This window comes from Coenobita brevimanus, chromosome 100, assembly GCF_032717465.1.
Source record: "Coenobita brevimanus isolate Jiangsu-jjx chromosome 100, ASM3271746v2, whole genome shotgun sequence".
NCBI lineage: Eukaryota > Metazoa > Arthropoda > Malacostraca > Decapoda > Coenobitidae > Coenobita > Coenobita brevimanus.
Genome location: NC_137053.1, coordinates 37,935,206 through 37,957,118, shown reverse-complemented (window position 1 = coordinate 37,957,118; position 21,913 = coordinate 37,935,206). Strand labels below are relative to the sequence as shown.

Below are 21,913 nucleotides of genomic sequence, written 5' to 3'. Positions count from 1 at the left end.
TTGGAGTAGTAGTAGTAGTTGTTCCCTGGGCAGTCTGGCTGAACAGCCCTGAACCCCTAAGGAAGGCCATGGCCAAGACTAGGCTTTCCCACAGAGCTCTCAAGGAGTGTGTGTTGTGTTGTTGGCATAGGTGATTGTGTGCAATGCAGTCTTCCATAATGTGCTTAATAGTATAGGGTGCTGTGTTACATCCTGGACAGGCATCAGCGATGGAGTCATCCAGCCTTAGCTGGTAACTTAAGAGGGCTGGATGATGCCCTCATCTCAGCCTGGCCAGGTGGATCCTGTCCTCACGAGGGAGATAGGATTCAGAAGGGTGGATATCAGGAGGCCGTGCATGCAGCTGTGTGTTGTCTTTAAGTGACTGAATGGAGCGGCGAGTGATTTGAGTATGGATATGTTTCTGCAAGCTGGTCTGAGATGGGCGTGGGGGGAGAGATGACAATATTTGTGTATGATATCGTGTGCTGGGTGTTGTTTTGATATTCCTTGGTGTGTGTGGATGTGCTGCCATGTGGTGTAGTGGATGTTGTGGGTTTGTGGAGGCTGCAGCAAGAACTTGGGTGTCTCGCATGTCTAGGTGATCCTTGACTTTGAGGACTTTAGAAGTATGTGGTAACCATAGGGGTATTTGCCTTCTTAGTGTGACTGGTAAAATATATGGTAGAATACTCATTGATAGGGTTAGGCATATGACAGAGGAGCTAGTTGGAGAAGAACAAGGGGGATTTAGGAAGGGAAAAGGGTGTGTAGATCAGATATTTGTTCTAAGATGTTTAGTGGAGAAGTATCTAGAGAAGGGAAGGAAAGTGTACGCTGCCTTCATGGACTTGGAGAAAGCTTATGACAGAATAGATAGGAAAGGTATGTGGAAGGTATTAAGAATATATGGAGTGGAGGGGAAATTGTTGAGTGCTGTGAAGAGTATGTACGAGGGAGCTAGGGCTACGGTGCGAGTGGATGGTGAGCTGAGTGAGTTCTTTGATCTCAATGTGGGACTGAAACAGGGGTGTGTAATGTCTCCTTGGCTGTTTAATATATATATGGATGGGGTCGTAAAGGAGGTACAAGGTAGGGCAGTGGATGTGGGGGTGGCCTTAATGAATGAGGGTGAGATTTGGAAGCTTCCGGTGTTGCTGTTTGCTGATGATACAGTATTGTTGAGTGAAGATGAATGGGAGTTGCAAGGTTTGGTGAATGAATTTGGGACAGTGTGTAGGAGGAGGAAGCTGAAAGTTAATGTAAACAAAAGTAAAGTTATGGTGTTTGAGAGGAATGAAGTCACAGAGTGTGCAGTGAGGCTGGATGGTGAGGATATGGAGAATGTGAGTGCATTCAAGTACTTGGGTAGTGTGATGAGTAAGGATGGAACTTTGGGGGATGAAGTACGTGAAAGGGTACAGCAGGGAAGGAAGGTTGTTGGCACACTGAAAGCAGTGATGAGAAATAGGGAGGTGAGTATGGAAGTTAAGAAGTCACTGCATGATGGTATTGTGATCCCTACCCTGACGTATGGAAGCGAGGCGTGGACCTTGCAAGAGGGGAACAAGTCAAGAGTGAGAGCAGTGGAAATGAGTTACTTGAGAGGAGCATGTGGAGTGACATGGAGGGACAGGTTGACGAATGAAGAAGTGAAGGAACGTTGTGGGGTAGATGTGGATGTGGTTGAAAAGATTAGGAGAAATACACTGAGGTGGTTTGGACATGTGGAGAGGATGGAGAATGAAAGACTGACTAAGAGGGTGTATGTAGGTGAGGTGGAGGGAGGGAGAGGGAGGGGTAGACCGAGGATGAGGTGGAGGGATGGAGTTGAGAGGTATATGAGGGAGGGGGGGGTGAGTTGGGGGGAGGGGAGTCAAATGGTGGGTGACAGAGTGACTTGGAGGCGTTTTGTCTGCGGCCACCCTTTGCGGGATTAGGGCGTCGGGCTATAGATAGATAGATAGATAGTTTCTTAATGTAGGTGGTTTGTGGGCGTAGTAGCTGTGCAGCCTGTGATTATTTTTAGGGCCTTGTTCTGCATGGTCTGTAGAGTGTTGTAGTGTGTTTTAGTGAGGTGTGGAGCCCCAGCAGGGCTTGCATTATTCATCACTGTCTGGCCCTTGGCCTTTGATTGATGCTGCTACTGTGAGTGAGGCAATAGGCAGGATGAAGGTGGGGAAGGCACCAGGTGTGTGTGGGTTGACTGCCGAAATGTTGAAGGCCTCAGGCGATATAGGGGTGAAGTTAGTCACTGACCTGATAAACAGGATTATTTATGAGTGTGTTGTCCCAGATGATTGGCTGAAGAGTGTAATTGTAAATGTGTATAAAGGGAAGGGTGATGCCCTGGAAAGAGGAAATTATAGAGGTATAAAGCTTTTAGATCAGAAAATGAAGGTAATGGAGAGAGTTTTAGAAGGTATGATTAGAGAAAAAGTGAATATTGATGAGATGCAGTTTGGGTTTATGCCAGGTAGGGGGACCATTGATGCCAAATTCATAGTTCGACAGCTTCAGGAAAAATATATTGGTAGGTGAAGGGATCTTTATTTTGTTTTTGTTGATTTGGAAAAGGCCTTTGACAGAGTCCCTAGATAGGTGATGAAGTGGGCAATGAGAAGGCCTGGCTTGGAGGAGTGGCTAGTTAGGGTGGTTATGGCTATGTATGTGGGTGCTCACACCCAGGTAAGAGTGAATGGAGATTTGAGTGATCAGTTTTCTGTGAATGTTGGTGTGCATCAGAGGTCAATTTTGAGTCCCATGTCGTTTATCATGGTACTTGAAGCCTTTTCATGTGACTTTAGAAACGGACTTCTGTGGGAGTTGTTGTATGCTGATGATTTGGTGTTGATTGCAGAGAACGAAAGGGAGGCGGAGGAAAGGTTTAGGAGGTCGAGAGATGGTATGGGGCACAAGGGCTTAAGGGTAAATGCAGATAAAACAAAAGTGATGATATCTAGGGCAGTAGTAATAGAAATAGTTGTTCCCTAGGAAGTCTGGCCGAACAGCCCCGAGTCCCTTAGGAAGGCCATGGCCAAGACCGGGTTTTCCCACAGAGCTCTCAAAAAGTGTATGTTGTGTTGTTGGCATAGGTGATTGTGTGCAATGCAGTCTTCTATAATGTGCTTAATAGAATGGGGTGCTGCGTTACATCCTGAACAGGCATCAGCGACGGAGTCATCCAGCCTCTTCTGGTAGCTTACGAGGGCTGGATGGTGCCCACATCTCAGCCTGGCCAGGTGGACCCTGTCCTCACAGGGAAGATAGGATTCAGAAGGGTGGATATCAGGAGGCCGTGCATGCAGCTGTGTGTTGTCTTTAAGTGACTGAATGGAGCGGCGAGTGATCTGAGTGTGCATTTGCTTCTGGAAGCTGGTCTGAGGTGGGCGAGGGGGAAGAGATTACAGTATTTATGTATGATATCGTGTGCTGGGTGTTGTTTTGATGTTCCTTGGTGTGGGTGGATGTGCTTCCATGTACTGTAGTGGATGTTGTGGGTTTGTGGAGGCTGCAGCAAGAAACTGGGTGCCTCTCATGTCTAGGTGATCCTTGACTTTGAGGACTTTGGTTTCTTGATGTAGGTGGTCTGTGGGTGTAGTAGCTGTGCAGCCTGTAATTATTTTTAGGGCCTTGTTCTGTATGGTCTGTAGAGTGTTGTATTGTGTTTTGGTGAGGTTTGAAGCCCAGGCAGGGCTTGCATAATTCATCACTGAACGTATGTATTGTTTGTATACTGTGGTGGTGGTTTCTTTGTTGTGTCCAAATGTTGTATGGGCAAGTGACCTGAAAGCATTGAGTTTTAGTGTTATATTATTTTTAATGTTTTTGATGTGTTGTTTAAATGACATTGATGTATGTTACACCAAGGATTTTGGGTGTGTGTGTGTGTGTGTGGTAAGGGAGTGTTGTTTATGGTGAGGTGTGGGATGTGACTGTATTCTTCTGTCCAGTTTGTGATAAGGGTCACTGTAGATTTGGGTGGGGCTGTTTTGAGCAGTTTGTTTGATATCTAAGGTTGGTGCTGTACTGTCAAAGACGAAGGAGAGTGGCCATGTGCAGTTTGCCACAAGGGTGTGGGAAGTAATTCCATCTTGTGCAGTGTTTGTGATAAATGGGTGCATGAGAGATGTAGTGGTATCAGAGGTAGACTGCGAGATAATGCTGATTTTATGTGTACGGCGTTTCGGTGAGAGCAGGTGGAGATTGTCAGACGTGAAAGAATTGAACTTACTGGTGAATCTCTTGAGTGTGTGGAAGAGTTTTGTTATTTGGGAGACATGTTGTGTGCTGGAGGTGGGGCTGGAGCTAGCTCTGTGGCTAGGGTGAGAAGTGTTTGGAAGAAGTTCAGGAAGCTCTTGCCTCTCTTGACTTTGAGAGGACACTATCTACCTGCTAAGGGGTCTTTGTATGCAGCATGTGTTAGGAGTGTAATGCTGTATGGTAGTGAGACCTGGGCAGTGAAGGAGGAAGATATTCGCCGGCTCAGATGTACAGAAATGACAATGATTAGGTGGTTGTGTAGTGCGTCCCTGCGTCCAAGGTCTGGGGGGCTGGGTTCACGATGGAAGAGTTGAGAGGTAGGATGGGACTGGAGTGTATTGGTGTTGTGATGAGGAGAAGTAGATTGAGATGGTTTGGACATGTGGAGAGGATGGGTGATGATAATTGGGTGAGGAAGGTGAGAAGTGTTAATATTTGGGGGTGGGGTTACGAGGGGTAGACCAAGAAAGACATGGGATGAGGTCATTAATTGTGACCTCAGGGTTAAGGGACTGAACAGGGAGGCTGCAACGGATCATGCAACATGGAGAGCTGCCATTAAGTGACCAAGGCCGACGCATGCAAGCATGTTGGAGCCTTTAAAAACGAAAACGAACTGTGGTGGTGGTTTCTTTGTTGTGTCCGAATGTTGTATGGGTAAGTGACCTCAAGGCATTGAGTTGTGGTGTTATTTTATTTTTAATGTTTGTGATGTGTTGTTTAAATGACATTGATGTATTGTATGTTACACCAAGGATTTTGTGTGTGTGTGTGTGTGTGTGTGTGTGTGTGTGTGTGTGTGTGTGTGTGTGTGTGGTAGAGGTGTGTTGTTTATGGTGAGGTGTGGGACGTGACTGTGTTCTGCTGTCCATTTTGTGAGAAGGGTCACTGTAGATTTGGCTTGGTGCTATTTTGAGCCAGTTTGTGGTGAACCATTCGTGTAGTGTGTTGAGGTAAGGTTGGAGGATGTGTGCAGCTGTGTTTGCATTTTAGTGTGTACTTGTAAGTGTTATGTCATTTGCATAGGAAACTATGTGTATCTCTGGTGTGTAGGGTGTGGGTATGTCGTGCATGTATAGGTTAAAGAGTGTAGGGGACAAAACAGATCCTTGAGGGACACCATTTGTAAAGTTTCTGATGTTCGAAGACTGACTGGCAAATGTTACATGTGCATATCTGCCTGCTAAGTAGTTTGCAAACCATCTTTTTGTGTTATTGTGCATGTTTGTGTTGAGTATTTTGTTTGTGAGGTTGTGGTGGGGGATGACATCAAAAGCTTTGCTAATGTCTAGTGTGAGTAGGAGTGTTCTGTGTGGTGCCTAGCTGACTTCGTGCCATCAAAAACTTTTTGTGTAAGGTCTGTAAGGAGGGTGTTTGTGGAGCGTAGTGGCCGAAATCCATGTTGTGATTGGGCTAGGGTGATGTGAGATGTGACTAGTTGTAGTAACAGTCATTCAGTGACAAGAGGGGGGTGCAGGGGAGTGTGATGGGGTGGTGTGAGGAAGGTAATGAGGGGTCTTTGTTGGGTTTAGGGATAGTGATGATAATGCCATACTTCCAGATGTTGGGTGAGTAGATGTAGTTTGATATGTTGGTGAATGCTAATATGCCTTGAAGTCCAAGGTGTTTAAGGTGATGTTGCTTATGTTGTTTGGATCACAGGCAGATGAGTGCTTAAGGTTGCTAATGATGTGCTTCGTCTGGTTGTAAGTGAAAGGTGCGTAGTCTGGGTTTGTGGGCAACTGTCTCTTTTGTCGGATGATACGTCGGTCGTCGTGATGGGGGTTTTGACGGCTGACTTGTGAAAAGTGATTGATGAGAAAATTTGCTTGTTGTCTGTTTGAAGGTATTGTGTCTGTTGTTGTGATGGCAGCATGTGATTGTGTAGTGTTGCTGTTGAAGAGTGTGATGCTGTTTACTGTTTTATAGAGTTTACTGGTGTTTGTTTTGTGGTCAAGTGTTTGGAGATAATTATTGTAGTTTAGTGTTTGCTGTTCTGATATTTTAATGTTTATTTGATGCTGTTCTGATATTTTATTGTTTATTTGAGTATTGAGTTCTTGTATTAGTTGTACGGTGTCTTGTGTATGGGATGTTGGGGAGTGTTGTAGTGTGTCCTGTTGTCTGATGAGGCCTTGAATTTCTGGTGTGAAGTTGGGGTTGTGTCTCCTTATGTTGCCTCTAGGGATGTGTTTTTTGTCTGCATTTTGTATAATTGTATTGAAAGTGTGCACAGCGGTGTTGATGTTTGTGATGGGTGTACTGTTTAGTGTTCTGAAATGTTGTTTTGTTTCAGTTGCGAAAGTCTCCCAGTTGGCTCTCTTATAATAAGTGTATGTGTGTCTGTGGCCAGCTAGGGTGATCTGGATTTGGTAGTGGTGATGATTGGGAGGTGGTCAGAACCAAGGGTTTGACCACTCTCCAGGATGTAGTGGGGGCGAGGTTTGGGGAGCAGAAGGTGATGTCTGGGGATGATGAGAGGAAGAGGGCTTGGTGTAGTATGTGGGTATGTTGATGTAGATTGTTCAGTATGAAAAGATGATCTGTCAGGGATTGTAGTACCAGCCCTCTGTCTGTGTCGGGGTTGTTGACATGCCAGACCGACTCCTTGGCATTGAAATCACCACCCAGGATGGTGTTGGGTATGTTGGTGTATTTGTGGAGAGTAATTGTGTGAGAGAATGGGAGTATGGATGGGGTATATGTGCAGGAGTAGGTGAGAATGAGAGGGCAAAGGAAGGAGTATGTATAGTTGTGAGTAAAAGATGGAAGAAGAGCATAAGACAGTATGTGTTAGTTGGGTCAAGGATTTTGTGGGTAAAGTTGAAAGTTGGAATACAAATGTGGACGATTGTGTGTGTGTATGCGCCAATGCAAGATTGTGCTAGCAGAGTGAGAGAAGAGTTCTGGACAAATGTGGAAGTGTGCATGGAAAAGTTTGGAAGGAATGAGAGAGTGTTTTTGATCGGTGATATGAATGGTAAAGTAGAGAATGTGAAGATGGATGGAATAGTTGGTGAGTGGGGTGTGCCTGCTGAGATAGAATGGCAGTGTGTTAGTGGACATTTGTGCTGGGAGGGGGTTGGTGATAGCCAATACCCTTTTCAGGCATAAAATGATCCACAGGTATACTTGGCGAGTGTTGAGAAGGGTGGGTGGTGAACTGAATGAAAGGAAGGCAATGATTGATTATCTGTGTGTGGATGAAAGGATGCGAAGATGTGTAATGGATGCAAGAGCGTATAGAGGTTGGGGGAGTGGACTTTCTGACCACTACTTGGTGGTGGCCAGAATTAGGATCCAAGTAAGATGGAGGAATAGAAGAAGGGAAAGATGAGAGGAAGGAGTAGTTGCAAGGAGAGTGGAAAGTTTACAAGAGGATGAGAAAAAGGCAGATATAAGAGAGAAGTGGAGGAACGATTGGGCAAATATGAATTGGAGCAGATGGGGGACGCGGAAGGTGTGTGCAGGATATTTACATGAGAAATATGCGCAGCATGTGATGTCGTGTGTGGGAGGAAGAGAAGACGGAGGGGGGTGCAAGGAACAGCGTGGTGGACTGAAGAGGTGAGACAGGCTGTGGCACAAAAGAAGAAAGCATACAATGAATGGATGAGAAATAGGGGCGTGGAAGAAGTTGAGAGGCAGAAGAGAGAGTTATATACAGAAAGAAAGAGAGAGGTGAAAAGATTAATAAGAGAGAATAAGAAGAGTGGATGAGGAATTTGGAAGGAATTTGAGTGTAAAGTGGAGGGACTGTAAGAAAATGTTCTGGAAAGAGGTGAAGAGAGTAAGACAGGGTTGAAGTGAGGTTAGCAGGGGAGTGAAAGATAAAAATGGTAGATTACTAGTGGAGAAGGGAGAAAAAGTGAGCAGATGGAGAGAACACTTTATGGAATTGTTGAACATAGATGATGGAAGTAATGCGAGTATAAGTGGCTGGGGAATGGCTGGGAGAAGGAGGGAGGTGAGAAGACAGGAAGAAATCAGTAGGATAGAAGTTGTGGAAGCAATGAAGAACGTTAAATTGGGGGAAAGCCCCAGGAATTGATGGAGTGTGAGGTGAAATGCTGAAGCATGGGGGAGAGATAGTAGTAGAATGGATGTGGAAGATGTGCAGATAGGCCTGGGAGGAAGGTAGAGTCCCAGAGGATTGGAAGTCAGGTTTAATTATTCCCTTTTACAAAGGGAAAAGGGAAAAAAGAAGTGTGTGGTAATCATAGGGGCATTTGTCTTCTTAGTATAATAGGAAAAGTGTATGGTAGGATACTTATTGACAGAGTTAGAGAAAGAACAGAGGAATTAGTTGGAGAAGAACAGGGAGGTTTTAGGAAGGGAAGAGGTTGTGTAGATCAGATATTCATTCTTAGATATTTAGTGGAAAAGTTTCTAGAGAAGGGAAAGAAGTTGTATGCGGCTTTCATGGATTTGGAGAAAGCATATCACAGGGTGGATTGACAAGGATTGTTGAAAGTATTAAGAGTATATGGAGTAGATGGGAAGTTGTTGAATGCTGTGAAGAGTATGATGGTGCTGAGGCTGCAGTGCATGTGGATGGTGAACTAAGTGAATTTTTCTCTTTGAAGGTTGGGTTGAGACAGGGATGTGTCATGTCTCCATGGTTGTTCAATCTGTACATGGATGGGGTAATAAAAGAGGTACAAGGTAGGGTAGTGGATGTTGGAGTGGCCCTGGTGAGAGAGGATAGTGTTTGGAAACTCCCTGTACTGTTGTTTGCAGATGATACTGTGTTGTTAAGTGAAGACGAAGGGGAGCTGCAAGGCTTGGTGGATGAGTTTGAGAGTGTGTGTAAGAAACGGAATCTAAAGTTGAATGTAGGGAAGAGTAAAGTGATGGTCTTTGAGAGAGGTGAAGTCAGTGAATGTACAGCGAGGTTTGATGGTGATGAATTGGAAAATGTGAGTACGTTTAAGTACTTGAGTAGTGTGATGAGTAAGGATGGAGGTTTGGAGGGTGAAGTGCTTGAAAGGGTACAGGAGGGAAGAAAGGTTGCTGGTTCTTTGAAAGCAGTGATAAGAATCAGGGAAGTGAGCATGGAAGTGAAAAAGTTACTACATGACAGTATTGTAATACCACAACTCTAACGTACGGAAGTGAAGCTTGGATGTTGTTGGAAGGACACAAGTCAAGAGTGAGAGTAGTGGAAATGAGTTATTTAAGAGGAGCCTGTGGAGTCACATGGAGAGACAGGCTGATGAATGAGAATGTAAACGAGCATTATGATGTGGATGTGGATGTTATAGGAAGCGTTATGAGGAACACACTGAGGTGGTTTGGCCATGTGGAGAGGATGGGGGGTGAAAGACTGACAAAGAGAGTGTATGTGAGTGAGGTGGAGGGGGGAAGAGGGAGGGGGAGGCCGAGGATGAGATGGAGGGATGGGGTGGAGAGGTATATGAGAGAGGGGGGTGTGAGTTGGGAGCAGGGCAGTGAAATGGCGGGGGACTGGGCGACGTGGAGGCGATTTGTTTGTGGCCACCCCAGACGGGATTGAGGCGTCTGGCAATAGATAGATAGATAGAATTGTGTGATACTGTGGGGGACGATTGGGGGGGAATGAATGTGATGGCGATTGTTGTATGTGGTTTGTTACCAGTGCGTATTTTAATTGATTGTATTTCATTTGTGGTGTCATGTTGATGGAGAAGTGACTTTGTGTGTGCACCGGTATCTGAAAAGTTGCTGGATTTGTGTACCAGGGTGATGAGTCCACCGCCACCACCGTCGCCCCGGTCTTGTCGAATGGTGGTGAAGTTATGAAATGTTGGTGTTTTCTGTGTAGTTTTGTTTCTTGTAAGGTGGCAGTGTGTATGTTTTGTTGTTTGATGAATTGTTTGAGTTGTTTTTTTGGTGTTTATGCCATCTATGTTTAACTGAAGGATGTTTATGTTGTGTGTGCGATGTGTGTTGGCTTCTGCGGCATGGGGTGGTGGTGGTGGTATGGGTGGAGGGGAAGGGGTAGGAGAAGGTTGTGGTGGAGGCAAGGGTTTGGGTGGATTAGGATGGGTTGGAATGGGAGGGGTTGGGGAATTGGATGGTGTGGGAAGGATCGGTGGGTTGGGCCGAGGAGGTGTGAAGGAAGTAGGGGTAGGGTTTGTGAGGGGGGGGGTTAGTGGGTGGAGGGAAGGAGCATAAGGAGCAGGTCCAGGTGTTTGTGTAGTGTTTTCTGGATGCAAATGTTGTGCAGGTGTAATGGGTCCAGTTCTTGCAGGAATTGCACTGAACTGAACCCTTTGTCTGTCGGCTCAACGTGATAAGTTTTGAGCATGTTGGACATATGTATTTGTTGGTGGGTCCTAGATTGCTCTCAATGTCCCCAGCTAGAAGAAGTTATCGAGAAATGACCACTGGGGAGTCATTTCTCGGTGTAGAAAAAACAGTGCTGTTGTATGTGTTGTGTTGAGAGATGTGGTACTTTCCCGGGTGAGCAAAGCCATTCCCTGGTACTCGAACCCGGTGAGGGGCCGGGGGGGGTTTGCGGTGGTTTGGCCCCCATGCTGTCCTCCTCTCTCTTCGACAGCCTGTGGGGAGTAGACCAATGGCGAAGACGCCACCGCTTCAGGTCTATTCATCTTTGTCTCACACAGTGCCATCATGGCATATCTTGCACTCTTGAGCACATTCACCACTTCCACGCTCGTGCTGTCCTCATTCACACCTCTCACATTTCACATGACCATGTGAATCTACACATTTGGTTGGGGCACTGGGCAAGTATTGGGCCCTCTGAGGCTCTTTGAAACCTCTGCCATGATTAAGTGATTGTAGATAGGGGAATCTGTGGGACACTTAACCCATCCAAAAACCCTGGTTATATGGTTACCACCCAGCTTTGTAAATGGCTTCCTGGGTACGGGGAACCATTTGGCTTGTTTCTCAATGTAGAGACCATAAGGCATTCCTACAGTGGGTGAGTGGATGATGGGTGCCCCCACCTACCACAACTTTTTTAAGTTTACATAAAATTGATACAAATATATTGAAGCGAGCAAACTAGAGGGAATTGCATCCTATATGTTATGTTCACTACAGAAGATTGATATGTTATCAGCTTGTCATTTGGTGAATCACTGGAAGATAGTAACCACAAACCGATTAGGTTCTCTCTTCATATTTGTTAGGAAAGATCATCTGGACCTCATAAAAGAAAACTAGACTTATGTCAAGCTGACCTTCAGGTTAGAGAGTTTTATGAGTGTTAGACTAGATGGCAGTACCAATAATGAACTGTAATGTATCACTCAGTTAAAGAATTTTCAGAATGGCAGGCTGCATTCATACCCTTATAGTTCACAAACCCAGAATCAGTTCATCCAAAATGTTTTGGTAATGAAATAGTCAATGTTATAAAAAGGAGAATGGCTGCATGCAAGAAGGCTGAAAGCAACCAGGACCAGTTTGATGTGGACCCCTTCAAGACTGTATGTAGTAAAGTGAAATCTCAAGTTAGCAAAAAGAAATGAAGAAGTCAAGGTGGCATCGCAATTCAAGGAGAGCCCTAAAGAGTTCTTCAGCCATGTAAACAGTAGGAACTCTTTCAAAGGTAGTATTGGACCACCTGAGGATCAGTCAGGTGTAATGCAAATCCCAGACTTGAATATGGCCAACACTAAACTACAGTATATTACTTCGGTCTTTACGACAGAAGATGCTGATATGATGGCATGGCTAGTCCTGGCCCATGAGAGTGAAGATTCCATCATCTTCAGATGTACACCTGAGTTGTAGGGATATGATCAGGTAGCACCTTTACTTGCAGAAATCCTTAGCAAGCCACTAGAAAGTGGTTGAGTGCCAGAATACTGGAAGTTTTACTAGAGGGGATCAAGAATGTCCTGAGAATTACTGTCCAGTTAGCCTGACCTCTATCACAGTAAAACTTTTAGAAAGAATAGTTGTTGACAGGATTGTCAAACACCTGAAACACAACAACTAGATTATAAACTTCCAGCCTGGGTTCAGACTAGACAGATGATGCCTAACCAACTATCCTGAGTTTTTAAACAAAATCTTGAGTGAGCTTGACAGTAATACAGCAGTAGACAAACATTACTAAGACTTTCAAAAGCCATTTGACAAAGTGCCTCATACCAGATTAATATCAGAAGTGTTAGCCATCCATCCATCATCTAATCCTATATTGCCCCATGAGGAGTGTAGGAGCCTGGGGTTAGGCAAGTTTGTCCTGACATTTAAGATGGGATTGACCAGCCTCACTCATCCCTGAGTGACATTAGGTGAACAGTAAACCCCAACCACCCCATGGATATAAACCTACACAGGCTCAATCCAACTGTAACGCCTTAAATACTCACAAAACCACCAGGCGCCTGTCACGGGGGGATGTGAATTTAAGAATAGAAAGCTGATATATGTATATAATCAGTTGACACAAGGTGAATCGACTTGTGAAATCAAGTAGTAAGTTTTACTTTATGCTGGCTTACTTTGCCTATTCTCTAAGGATGAGAATTTTATAAACTTTCTCAACAGTACATTGGAGACTAATCACTCATGAATGCTGTATCATTAGTACTGTTAGCCTCTTGAGAAAGTGACTCCATCCCTGACAGTCAATAACTAATAATAATAATGGACAAGTTCTTACTGATGCTTAACTCCTAGTTGGCACAATGGATTTGAGAATTAACACAAAAGAACTGGCCTAAATGCCAACGGTGATTGATGTAGAAATTTGTGCAAACTGGGGTAAGCAAATTTAAGAAAGCACAATGTGATGAAGATGTGCACATTGGCCTGGGAGGAAGGTAGAGTCCCGGAGGATTGGAAGTCAGGTATAATTTTTCCCTTGTACAAAGGAAAAGGGGAAAAAGAAGTGTGTGGTAATCATAGGGGCATTTGTCTTCTTAGTATAATAGGAAAAGTGTATGGTAGGATACTTATTGACAGAGTTAGAGAAAGAACAGAGGAATTAGTTGGAGAAGAACAGGGAGGCTTTAGGAAGGGAAGAGGTTGTGTAGATCAGATATTCATTCTTAGATCTTCAGTGGAAAAGTTTCTAGAGAAGGGAAAGAAGTTGTATGTGACTTTCATGGATTTGGAGAAAGCATATCACAGGTTGGATAGACAAGGATTGTGGAAAGTATTAAGAATATATGGAGTAGATGGGAAGTTGTTGAATGCTGTGAAGAGTATGTATGATGGTGCTAAGGCTGCAGTGCTTGTGGATGGTGAACTGAGTGAATTTTTCTCTTTGAAGGTTGGGTTGAAACAGAGATGTGTCATGTGTCCATGGTTGTTCAATCTATACATGGATCAGGTAATAAAAGAGGTACAAGGTAGGGTAGTGGATGTTGGAGTGGCCCTGGTGAGAGAGGATAGTGTTTGGAAACGCCCTGTACTGTTAATTGCAGATGATACTGTGTTGTTGAGTGAAGACGAAGGGGAGCTGCAAGGCTTGGTGGATGAGTTTGGGAGAGTGTATAAGAAATGGAATATAAAAGTGAATGTAGGGAAGAGTAAAGTGATGGTCTTTGAGAGAGGTGAAGTCAGTGAATTTACAATGAGGTTGGATGGTGAGGAATTGGAAAATGTGAGTACGTTTAAGTACTTGGGTAGTGTGATGAGTAAGGATGGAGGTATGGAGGGTGAAGTGCTTGAAAGGGTACAGCAGGGAAGAAAGGTTGCTGGTTCTTTGAAAGCAGTGATAAGAAACAGGGAAGTGAGCATGGAAGTGAAAAAGTTACTACATGACAGTATTGTGATGCCAACTCTAACATATGGAAGTGAAGCTTGGACGTTGTTGGAAGGACACAAGTCAAGAATGAGAGCAGTGCAAATGAGTTATTTAAGAGGAGCCTGTTGAGTCACATGGAGAGACAGGCTGACGAATGAGGATATAAAGGAGCATTGTGGTGTGGATGTGGATGTGATAGGAAGCATTATGATGAACACACTGAGGTGGGTTGGCCATGTGGAGAGGATGGAGGGTGAGAGACTGACGAAGAGAGTGTATGTGAGTGACGTGGAGGGGGGAAGAGGGAGGGGGAGGCCGAGGATGAGATGGAGGGATGGGGTGGAGAGGTATATGAGAGAGGGGAGTGTGAGTTGGGAGCAGGGCAGTGAAATGGCGGGGGACAGGGCGACGTGGAGGCGATTTGTTTGTGGCCACCCCAAACGGGATTGAGGCGTCTGGCAATAGATAGATAGATAGACAATGTGGTAGATTACTAGTGGAGATGGGAGAAAAAGTGAGCAGATGGAGAGAACACTTTAAGGAATTGCTGAACATAGAGGATGGAAGTAATGAGTATAAGTGGCTGGGGAAAGGCAGGGAGGAGGAGGGAGGTGAGAAGACAGGAAGAAATCAGTAGGATAGAAGTTGTGGAAGCAATGAAGAAAGTTATATTGGGGAAAGCCCCAGGAATTAATGGAGTGTGTGGTGAAATGCTGAAGTATGGGGGAGAGATAGTAGTAGAATGGATGTGGAAAATGTGCAGATTGGCGTGGGAGGAAGGTAGAGTCTCAGAGGATTGGAAGTCAGGTATAATTATTCCCTTGTACAAAGGAAAAGGGGTAAAAGAAGTGTGTGGTAATCATAGGGGCATCTGTCTTCTTAGTATAATAGGAAAAGTGTATGGTAGGATACTTATTGACAGAGTTAGAGAAAGAACAGAGGAATTAGTTGGAGAAGAACAGGGAGGCTTTAGGAAGGGAAGAGGTTGTGTAGATCAGATATTCATTCTTTGATCTTTAGTGGAAAAGTTTCTAGAGAAGGGAAAGAAGTTGTATGCGACTTTCATGGATTTGGAGAAAGCATATGACAGGTTGGATAGACAAGGATTGTGTAAAGTATTGAGAATATATGGAGTAGATGGGAAGTTGTTGAATGCTGTGAAGAGTATGTATGATGGTGCTAAGGCTGCAGTGCATGTGGATGGTGAACTGAGTGAATTTTTCTCTTTGAAGGTTGGGTTGAGACAGGGATGTGTCATGTCTCCATGGTTGTTCAATCTGTACATGGATGGGGTAATAAAAGAAGTACAAGGTAGGGTAGTGGATGTTGGAGTGGCCCTGGTGAGAGAGGATAGTGTTTGGAAACTCCCTGTACTGTTGTTTGCAGATAATACTGTGTTGTTAAGTGAAGACGAAGGGGAGCTGCAAGGTTTGGTGGATGAGTTTGGGAGAGTGTATAAGAAACGGAATCTAAAGGTGAATGTAGGGAAGAGTAAAGTGATGGTCTTTGAGAGAGGTGAAGTCAGTGAATGTACAGCGAGGTTTGATGGTGATGAATTGGAAAATGTGAGTACGTTTAAGTACTTGGGTAGTGTGATGAGAAAGGATGGAAGTTTGGAAGGTGATGTGCTTGAAAGGGTACAGCAGGGAAGAAAGGTTGCTGGTTCCTTGAAAGCGGTGATAAGAAGCAGGGAAGTGAGCATGGAAGTGAAAAAGTTACTACATGACAGTATTGTGATACCAACTCTAACGTATGGAAGTGAAGCTTGGACGTTGCTGGAAGGACACAAGTCAAGAGTGAGAGCAGTGGAAATGAGTTATTTAAGAGGAGCCTGTGGAGTCACATGGAGAGACAGGCTGACGAATGAGGATATAAATGAGCGTTATGGTGTGGATGTGGATGTGATAGGAAGCGTTATGATTAAGATACTGAGGTGGTTTGGCCATGTAGAGAGGATGGAGGGTGAGAGACTTGATGAAGAGAGTGTATGTGAGTGAGGTGGAGGGAGGGAGAGGGAGGGGGAGGCCGAGGATGAGATGGAGGAATGGGGTGGAGAGGTTTATGAGAGTGGGGGGTGTGAGTAGGGAGCAGGGCAGTGAAATGGCGGGGGACAGGGCAACGTGGAGGCGATTTGTTTGTGGCCACCCTGAACGGGATTGAGGCGTCTGGCAATAGATAGATAGATAGACAATGTGGTGAAATCAAACTCAGTTTTAGTTTTACATTAAGCTCAAAGAAAGAACTGTAAATTTATTAATTATAATGAAATAAATTTACTTTACATGAATTTCAAAAATGAATTCAAGAGGGGAATTCACTGTCGCAGGGTGACTAGTGAATTCAAATATCAAAAGAAATACACTCATTCACTCATTCAAAGAGTTAATCAGACTTAAGCCTAGGAAAACAAACGGGAATACTGGTCAGTGGAGTGAGCGGAGCTGAAGCTACACAAGGCTGGGCATCTCTACTATGGCAGGTGCTGCTCGCTTAGCTGCTAAGTCCACTACACCGATCACCGACCCGGTGGGGGAGATGCGGGGATCGCTATACAACAGAAACGCTGCTCTCAACGCTGGGCGTGAGTACCTTCTCCCGAGGCGGTCCGAAACTGACTGATGTAACCAAGCCGGGTATGGGAGTGAGAGATGGCCATGTTCACTGGAAGTGGGCGTGGCCTAACTTCGACGGTCAACAGAAGCAGGGCAAACGATATACACACGCAATAAAATTCCTCAGTGAAGCACTAATGTCATGCATAAGAACAGTCACTTTTGGAACAGTGACAAATATTCTGAAAAACTATCCTGATCAAAGTGCTTACAGGGACAGTTAAACTGAGTGATATACAGTGGGTTTTCCACTAAAGTTCATGGTTTCCCACCAAAGCACAATGTCACGAATTTGTATAAATACACAATCACGCGAATTCGTGATAACGCCATAGTTTGGTTATATGGTTACCACCTAGCATAGTAAATTATTTCCTGGTGTACAGGAAACCGTTTGGCTTGTCACTCAGTATAGAGTCACCCATAAGTAGAAGGAATAGGAAAGAATGAAGGAAAGAAAGCAGAAGAGGGAGTGTAAAGACACCCGTAGGCAGAAGGAAGAGGAAAGTGTGAAAGAAAGAAGAACAGAAGAGGAAGGAAGGAAGAGAGGAAAGGGCAGACATCCAAACCAGCACTACATTGAGTGAGTGGATGGTGTGTGCCCCCATCTACCACCGAAAGTGTTAGCATTTGATATTAAGAGGAAGATTACACAGTAGATAGAAAGCTGGCTAATGGATAGGAAACTAGTTGTGATCAACCGAATTTCATCTGATTGGGGTCAGAGTTCCACAAGGATTGCAGATGACATCCAACTTGGAGCAAATGTGATCAGTCTTGAAAGGATTGAAAAATCCAGGCACACTTGTGTAGCAGACCAGGGGGTCTGAGACATGCCACATGCTATTTGGAGAAATGCAGTGTGATACATATTCCCCATGCAAATCCTGGATCAGACTTTTCATTTGGGGGGAGAAGTCCGAGGATAACTGATTTGGAAATGGACCTACTTATACTGATCAGTAGTAACCAAAAATTTTTCAGTGTAATGAAATAGAAAGACCTAGAAGTTGCAAGGCTACATAAGAGGCAGTTTGATTATAGTAATAAAAAGAATTTTCTTACACTCTATACTTCCTTAATTCAGTCGGTTCTGGAGTATGCTGTGCAGTTCTAGCGACCAACACTTAGGAAAGACATAAATTGACATAAAAGAGTTCGGTGTACAGCTACAAAACTTACTCCATTCATCAGTAGGCAAATTTATCTGGATTGCCTGAGGGTTCTCTGACAGTTTACATTCACACTTATAGATAACGTGATCAGGTCATTGAAGTGTTTAAAATATTGAATGGGTTTGACAGTCTTGGCCATCTAAAGTTGTTTAGCTTCAACACACACTCAACACACTACCACAGTTGGAAGTTTATATATGTGAAAACTTTAACATGGAAATGATCTGCTCCACCTGAAACAGACTCCCAGCATGTTGTTAATAACACAATAGTAAAGAAGTTTAAAAGAATCTTTGATAGAATCTTAATCACACTAGAATGGGAGGGTAGGGGGTATGCATTCCTAAGCTTATATTATCTCCATGGTATTGACAGGAGGGCCTTTAACCCCTTAACCGCGGGGCGTCACTTTCGTGATGCTTGGGCGCAAGGGATCATACCGCGGGGCGTCACTTTTGTGATTCTGTGTTATTTTAAATTCACCTGGGCTTTCAAGTGGTGGCTTGTGGCATCTATCAGTACTGCCAATGTCCAACACTAGTCAGCACTCCTAATCTCATCTGTACTCCCATCCTTTGTTGACAATTTAGCCATTTCTCCCCATTCTTGACTCCCCTCCCTACCTCCCCTCCATTACCCTATCCGGCCGTGCTATGCTACGTAAATCTTCCCTGGAATTTTTCACTGATTTCATCCATTGAAATAAGCCCTATGCCCTATTCTTGTACCAAATAATATATACAAAAAAGAAATCAGGTAAGTGAGAGTGCCATACACCTAGAATTGGCTAATTATCACCTGACAACACCTCACGTGCACTCGTTCGCTAATTTTCGCTGTTTATTTCCCCTTGAAATATGCTGTATAATCTATTTTCGTAATAGAAATATATATAAGAAAGGAAGGGAGAAGCCTAAGTGATATTTACATTCACCTAGAAATACCTAATTATTGCAGGCCACCACACTGTATTCTACGCTAAGTAAATCTTCCCTGGAATTTTCCACTGATTTTGTTCATTGAAATAAGCCCTATGCCCTATTCTTATACCAAATAATATATACAAAAAAGAAATAAGGTAAGTGATAGTGCCATACACCTGGAATTGGCTAATTATCACCTGACAACTCACATGCACACGTTCACTAATTTTCGCTGTTTATTTCCCCTTGAAATATGCCGTATAATCTATTTTCGTAATAAATATACATATAAGGAGGGATGGGAAAAGCCTAAGTGATATTTACATTCACCTGGGACTACCTAATTTATTATGTATTGTCTTGGTTTCCTGCCAATCATTTCATCGCTGTATATTAGCAGGTCTCACAAGGGTAAAGTTGGTAGTATTGCACACACCCAAGCCAGGCGACAGGAGGCCATCACTATCAGTTCACTGTCATCTTTCAAGGTGAAGGTATATTTGATTTGCTCCTGCTAACTTCCGCCATTTTTCAGCCCCATGCAAAGGGCCCTGTGACCTTTACACCCTACTAAACCTCATGTGGAAAGAGGTAAAGGGCTGACAATTGATAAAAGAGTGACTATGATCTTTCTATTGAGTAAAACAGTGCAAGTGGAATCGTAAATAATGTGTAAATAATGTGTAAACAGCAAGTGAAAGCAATGAATGTAAATATACGTGAACAGTGGAAAATAGTTTTATAAGTTACTTCAAGTGACAGTGCATAACACAGTGTAAATAAAATAGAAATGTAAATAATGTAAATAAAACAGAGAACGTAAATAGAAATGTAAATGAGTAGTATTATAAGAATACGAGTATATACCCTAGGAGTAATGAAAGTGAAAGTTTCACTCTAGCATGTATGAATACTATGAGTTATGAGAGTGAAGGTGAAAGTGACATTCACTTTCAGTGCTAGTATACAGGACGAGAAAGTGAATGCTACGTATTTTACTGAAAGCAATTGAATGCTTACAGTGACAAATAAACTACTATTACTGAAGGAAACTTATGGATAAAGACTGTAGATATATATAAGTGTTATATAGTGATAGAAATATAAACTGTGAGTGTTTTTATGAATAATAAATGACAGAACACCAGTGGCGAACTAGTGCAAGTGGGAAGGTCATACGCCCTCGTAATTTTCATTGCTTACACAGTGGTTTTTTTTTGGAGTATGGATTCCAAACTATTTGAGAATCATAGAATAGTGTTTTTAGTGATAATATCAGACTGTGGTAATCATATTACGGGTTGTCGGGAAGTGTAAAGTGGAGACTTTGTTACCCAAATTCAGAGGTCTCCACAAGTCCTATGGTACTCGACGAAGGCTCAACAAACACCCCAGGAGAAAGCTGAAGGTATGTGCCATAAGCATATGTGATTTGAATATTCTAGGACTAATAACTGATTTTTGGCAAATATTTTTAGAGAGTCTATCGAAGCGCGAGTATGCCCGCGGGAGCCGCAAGAAAAAGCAAAACAAGCCCGCGGTTAAAGGGTTAAGGTACTAAAGAAACGAACTTTTCATTGTAACTCTCTCTCTCTCTCTCTCTCTCTCTCTCTCTCTCTTTCTCTCAGCTCCCCGCCCCCCTCCTGGATATTATCCATTCTTTGGTGGGAATAGAGGTCGGGATGGTAGTGATTTATTTTCTTGGTGAATTTTGTTCCTATATGCGCATTGATATGTTTAGCAGTCATCCTATACTCGATTTTTTTCTAGCTGATGATCCACTTTCGTGAATGTGGCACCTGTGCACTCCTGCCACATGATTATTGGTTTCAATTTCATACCTGATGTACCATATTTACAAAAAACAGTTGTACCTTATGTTCCAGTTCTCCTAAATGCTGTTTTGCATTGTCATTGTACTATACAAACAGACATGAAACAAGTATGTATCTGTGCTTTCACCCAGACAGACAATGACTTTGAGTTGAAATATTTATTGTTGTAAAAGGTACAGAGTTGTTGCATCGTTAATAAATTGATATACAGTATATATATACTTACAGATGTATATGCTTATGGATAATATGGGCGAAGGTATCAAAGCAATGGAGTAGTTGTGATCCATAATAAAGTCTTGCAAGATGAGACAACTTATTTTTCCCTCCTGGGCATCTCTTGTGTCCCCCCCCCCTCCTCTGTAGCAACTATTCCATTCGCCCCCCCACATCTACCACTTTACCACCAACAAAACCACTAATTTACTTAGCATGGTACTATTGTCTAATGTAACAAGTGCCTAAATATTAAGATACTATTTCCACTTACCCAGCCAAATGTGTTTATTAAAAAAAAGAATATAGGGAGATGCAACAAATCTGTACCTTTTACAACAATAAATATTTCAATTCAAATTCAACTTTGTCAAATTCATTGTCCATTAGGGAGATGCAACAAATCTGTACCTTTTACAACAATAAATATTTCAATTCAAATTCAACTTTGTCAAATTCATTGTCCATTTGGGTGAAGCACAGATACATACTCATTTCATGTCTGTGTAGTACAATGACGGTGCAAAACAGCATTTAGGAGAATTGGAACATAAGGTATAACTGTTTTAGGTAAATATGATACTTCAGGTATGAAACTGAAACCAACCAATCATGGGGCAGGAGTGGTGGGTGCCACATTCATGAAAGTGGATCATCAGCTGGAAAAAAATCGAGTATAGTGGTGTGCAGTGTTGCTGTAAATATTGAGATGTTGGAAGTTTATGTTATATCAGTCATATATCTTATGATTTTGTATTATTTCTTGCTAGATGCTTCAGCAGCGTGCCCATCGCAGGACCTCGTCCACTCTCAAAATGCTTGACATCTCCCCAAAACTGACTAGCCTTTCCAATACAAAGATTGCAATGCCGGGGGTTGTTTCAGCTGCACAGCAGGTAAATATCCTTAAACTTTTCTGTATTCCCAAGTTGGTATTTGCCATTCATACTCCCATTGTATCCATTGTGTGTCCTCTTGTTTGCCTTGTACAGTGAGCCCTTATGTTTCATGTGATTTGGATTGTATCAGCTGGTTGGAACCCCACAGCTGATCACCAGTATCAGCTTAGGCATGACTGCACTGTTCCAAGCAGGTTATCAAGATGTAATGTTCCACCTGGTCGAAGTCACTCCCAGCTGACACACTCCACCATTGTCTCTCTCACACACAGGAGATGGTGGGAATCAGTGTA

The 21,913-nt window shown here is 43.3% G+C and overlaps 1 protein-coding gene across 1 annotated transcript in view; it reads left to right on the top strand.

Moving 5' to 3' along the window:
• Positions 1-21,913, top strand: part of nonC (serine/threonine-protein kinase Smg1) — a 1,312,439-nt gene that overhangs the window by 851,591 nt on the left and 438,935 nt on the right. The window contains exon 36 of the mRNA XM_080284159.1: positions 21,492-21,617. Coding sequence (XP_080140285.1) covers positions 21,492-21,617 — 126 coding nt within the window. The remainder of the gene's footprint in view (positions 1-21,491; positions 21,618-21,913) is intronic.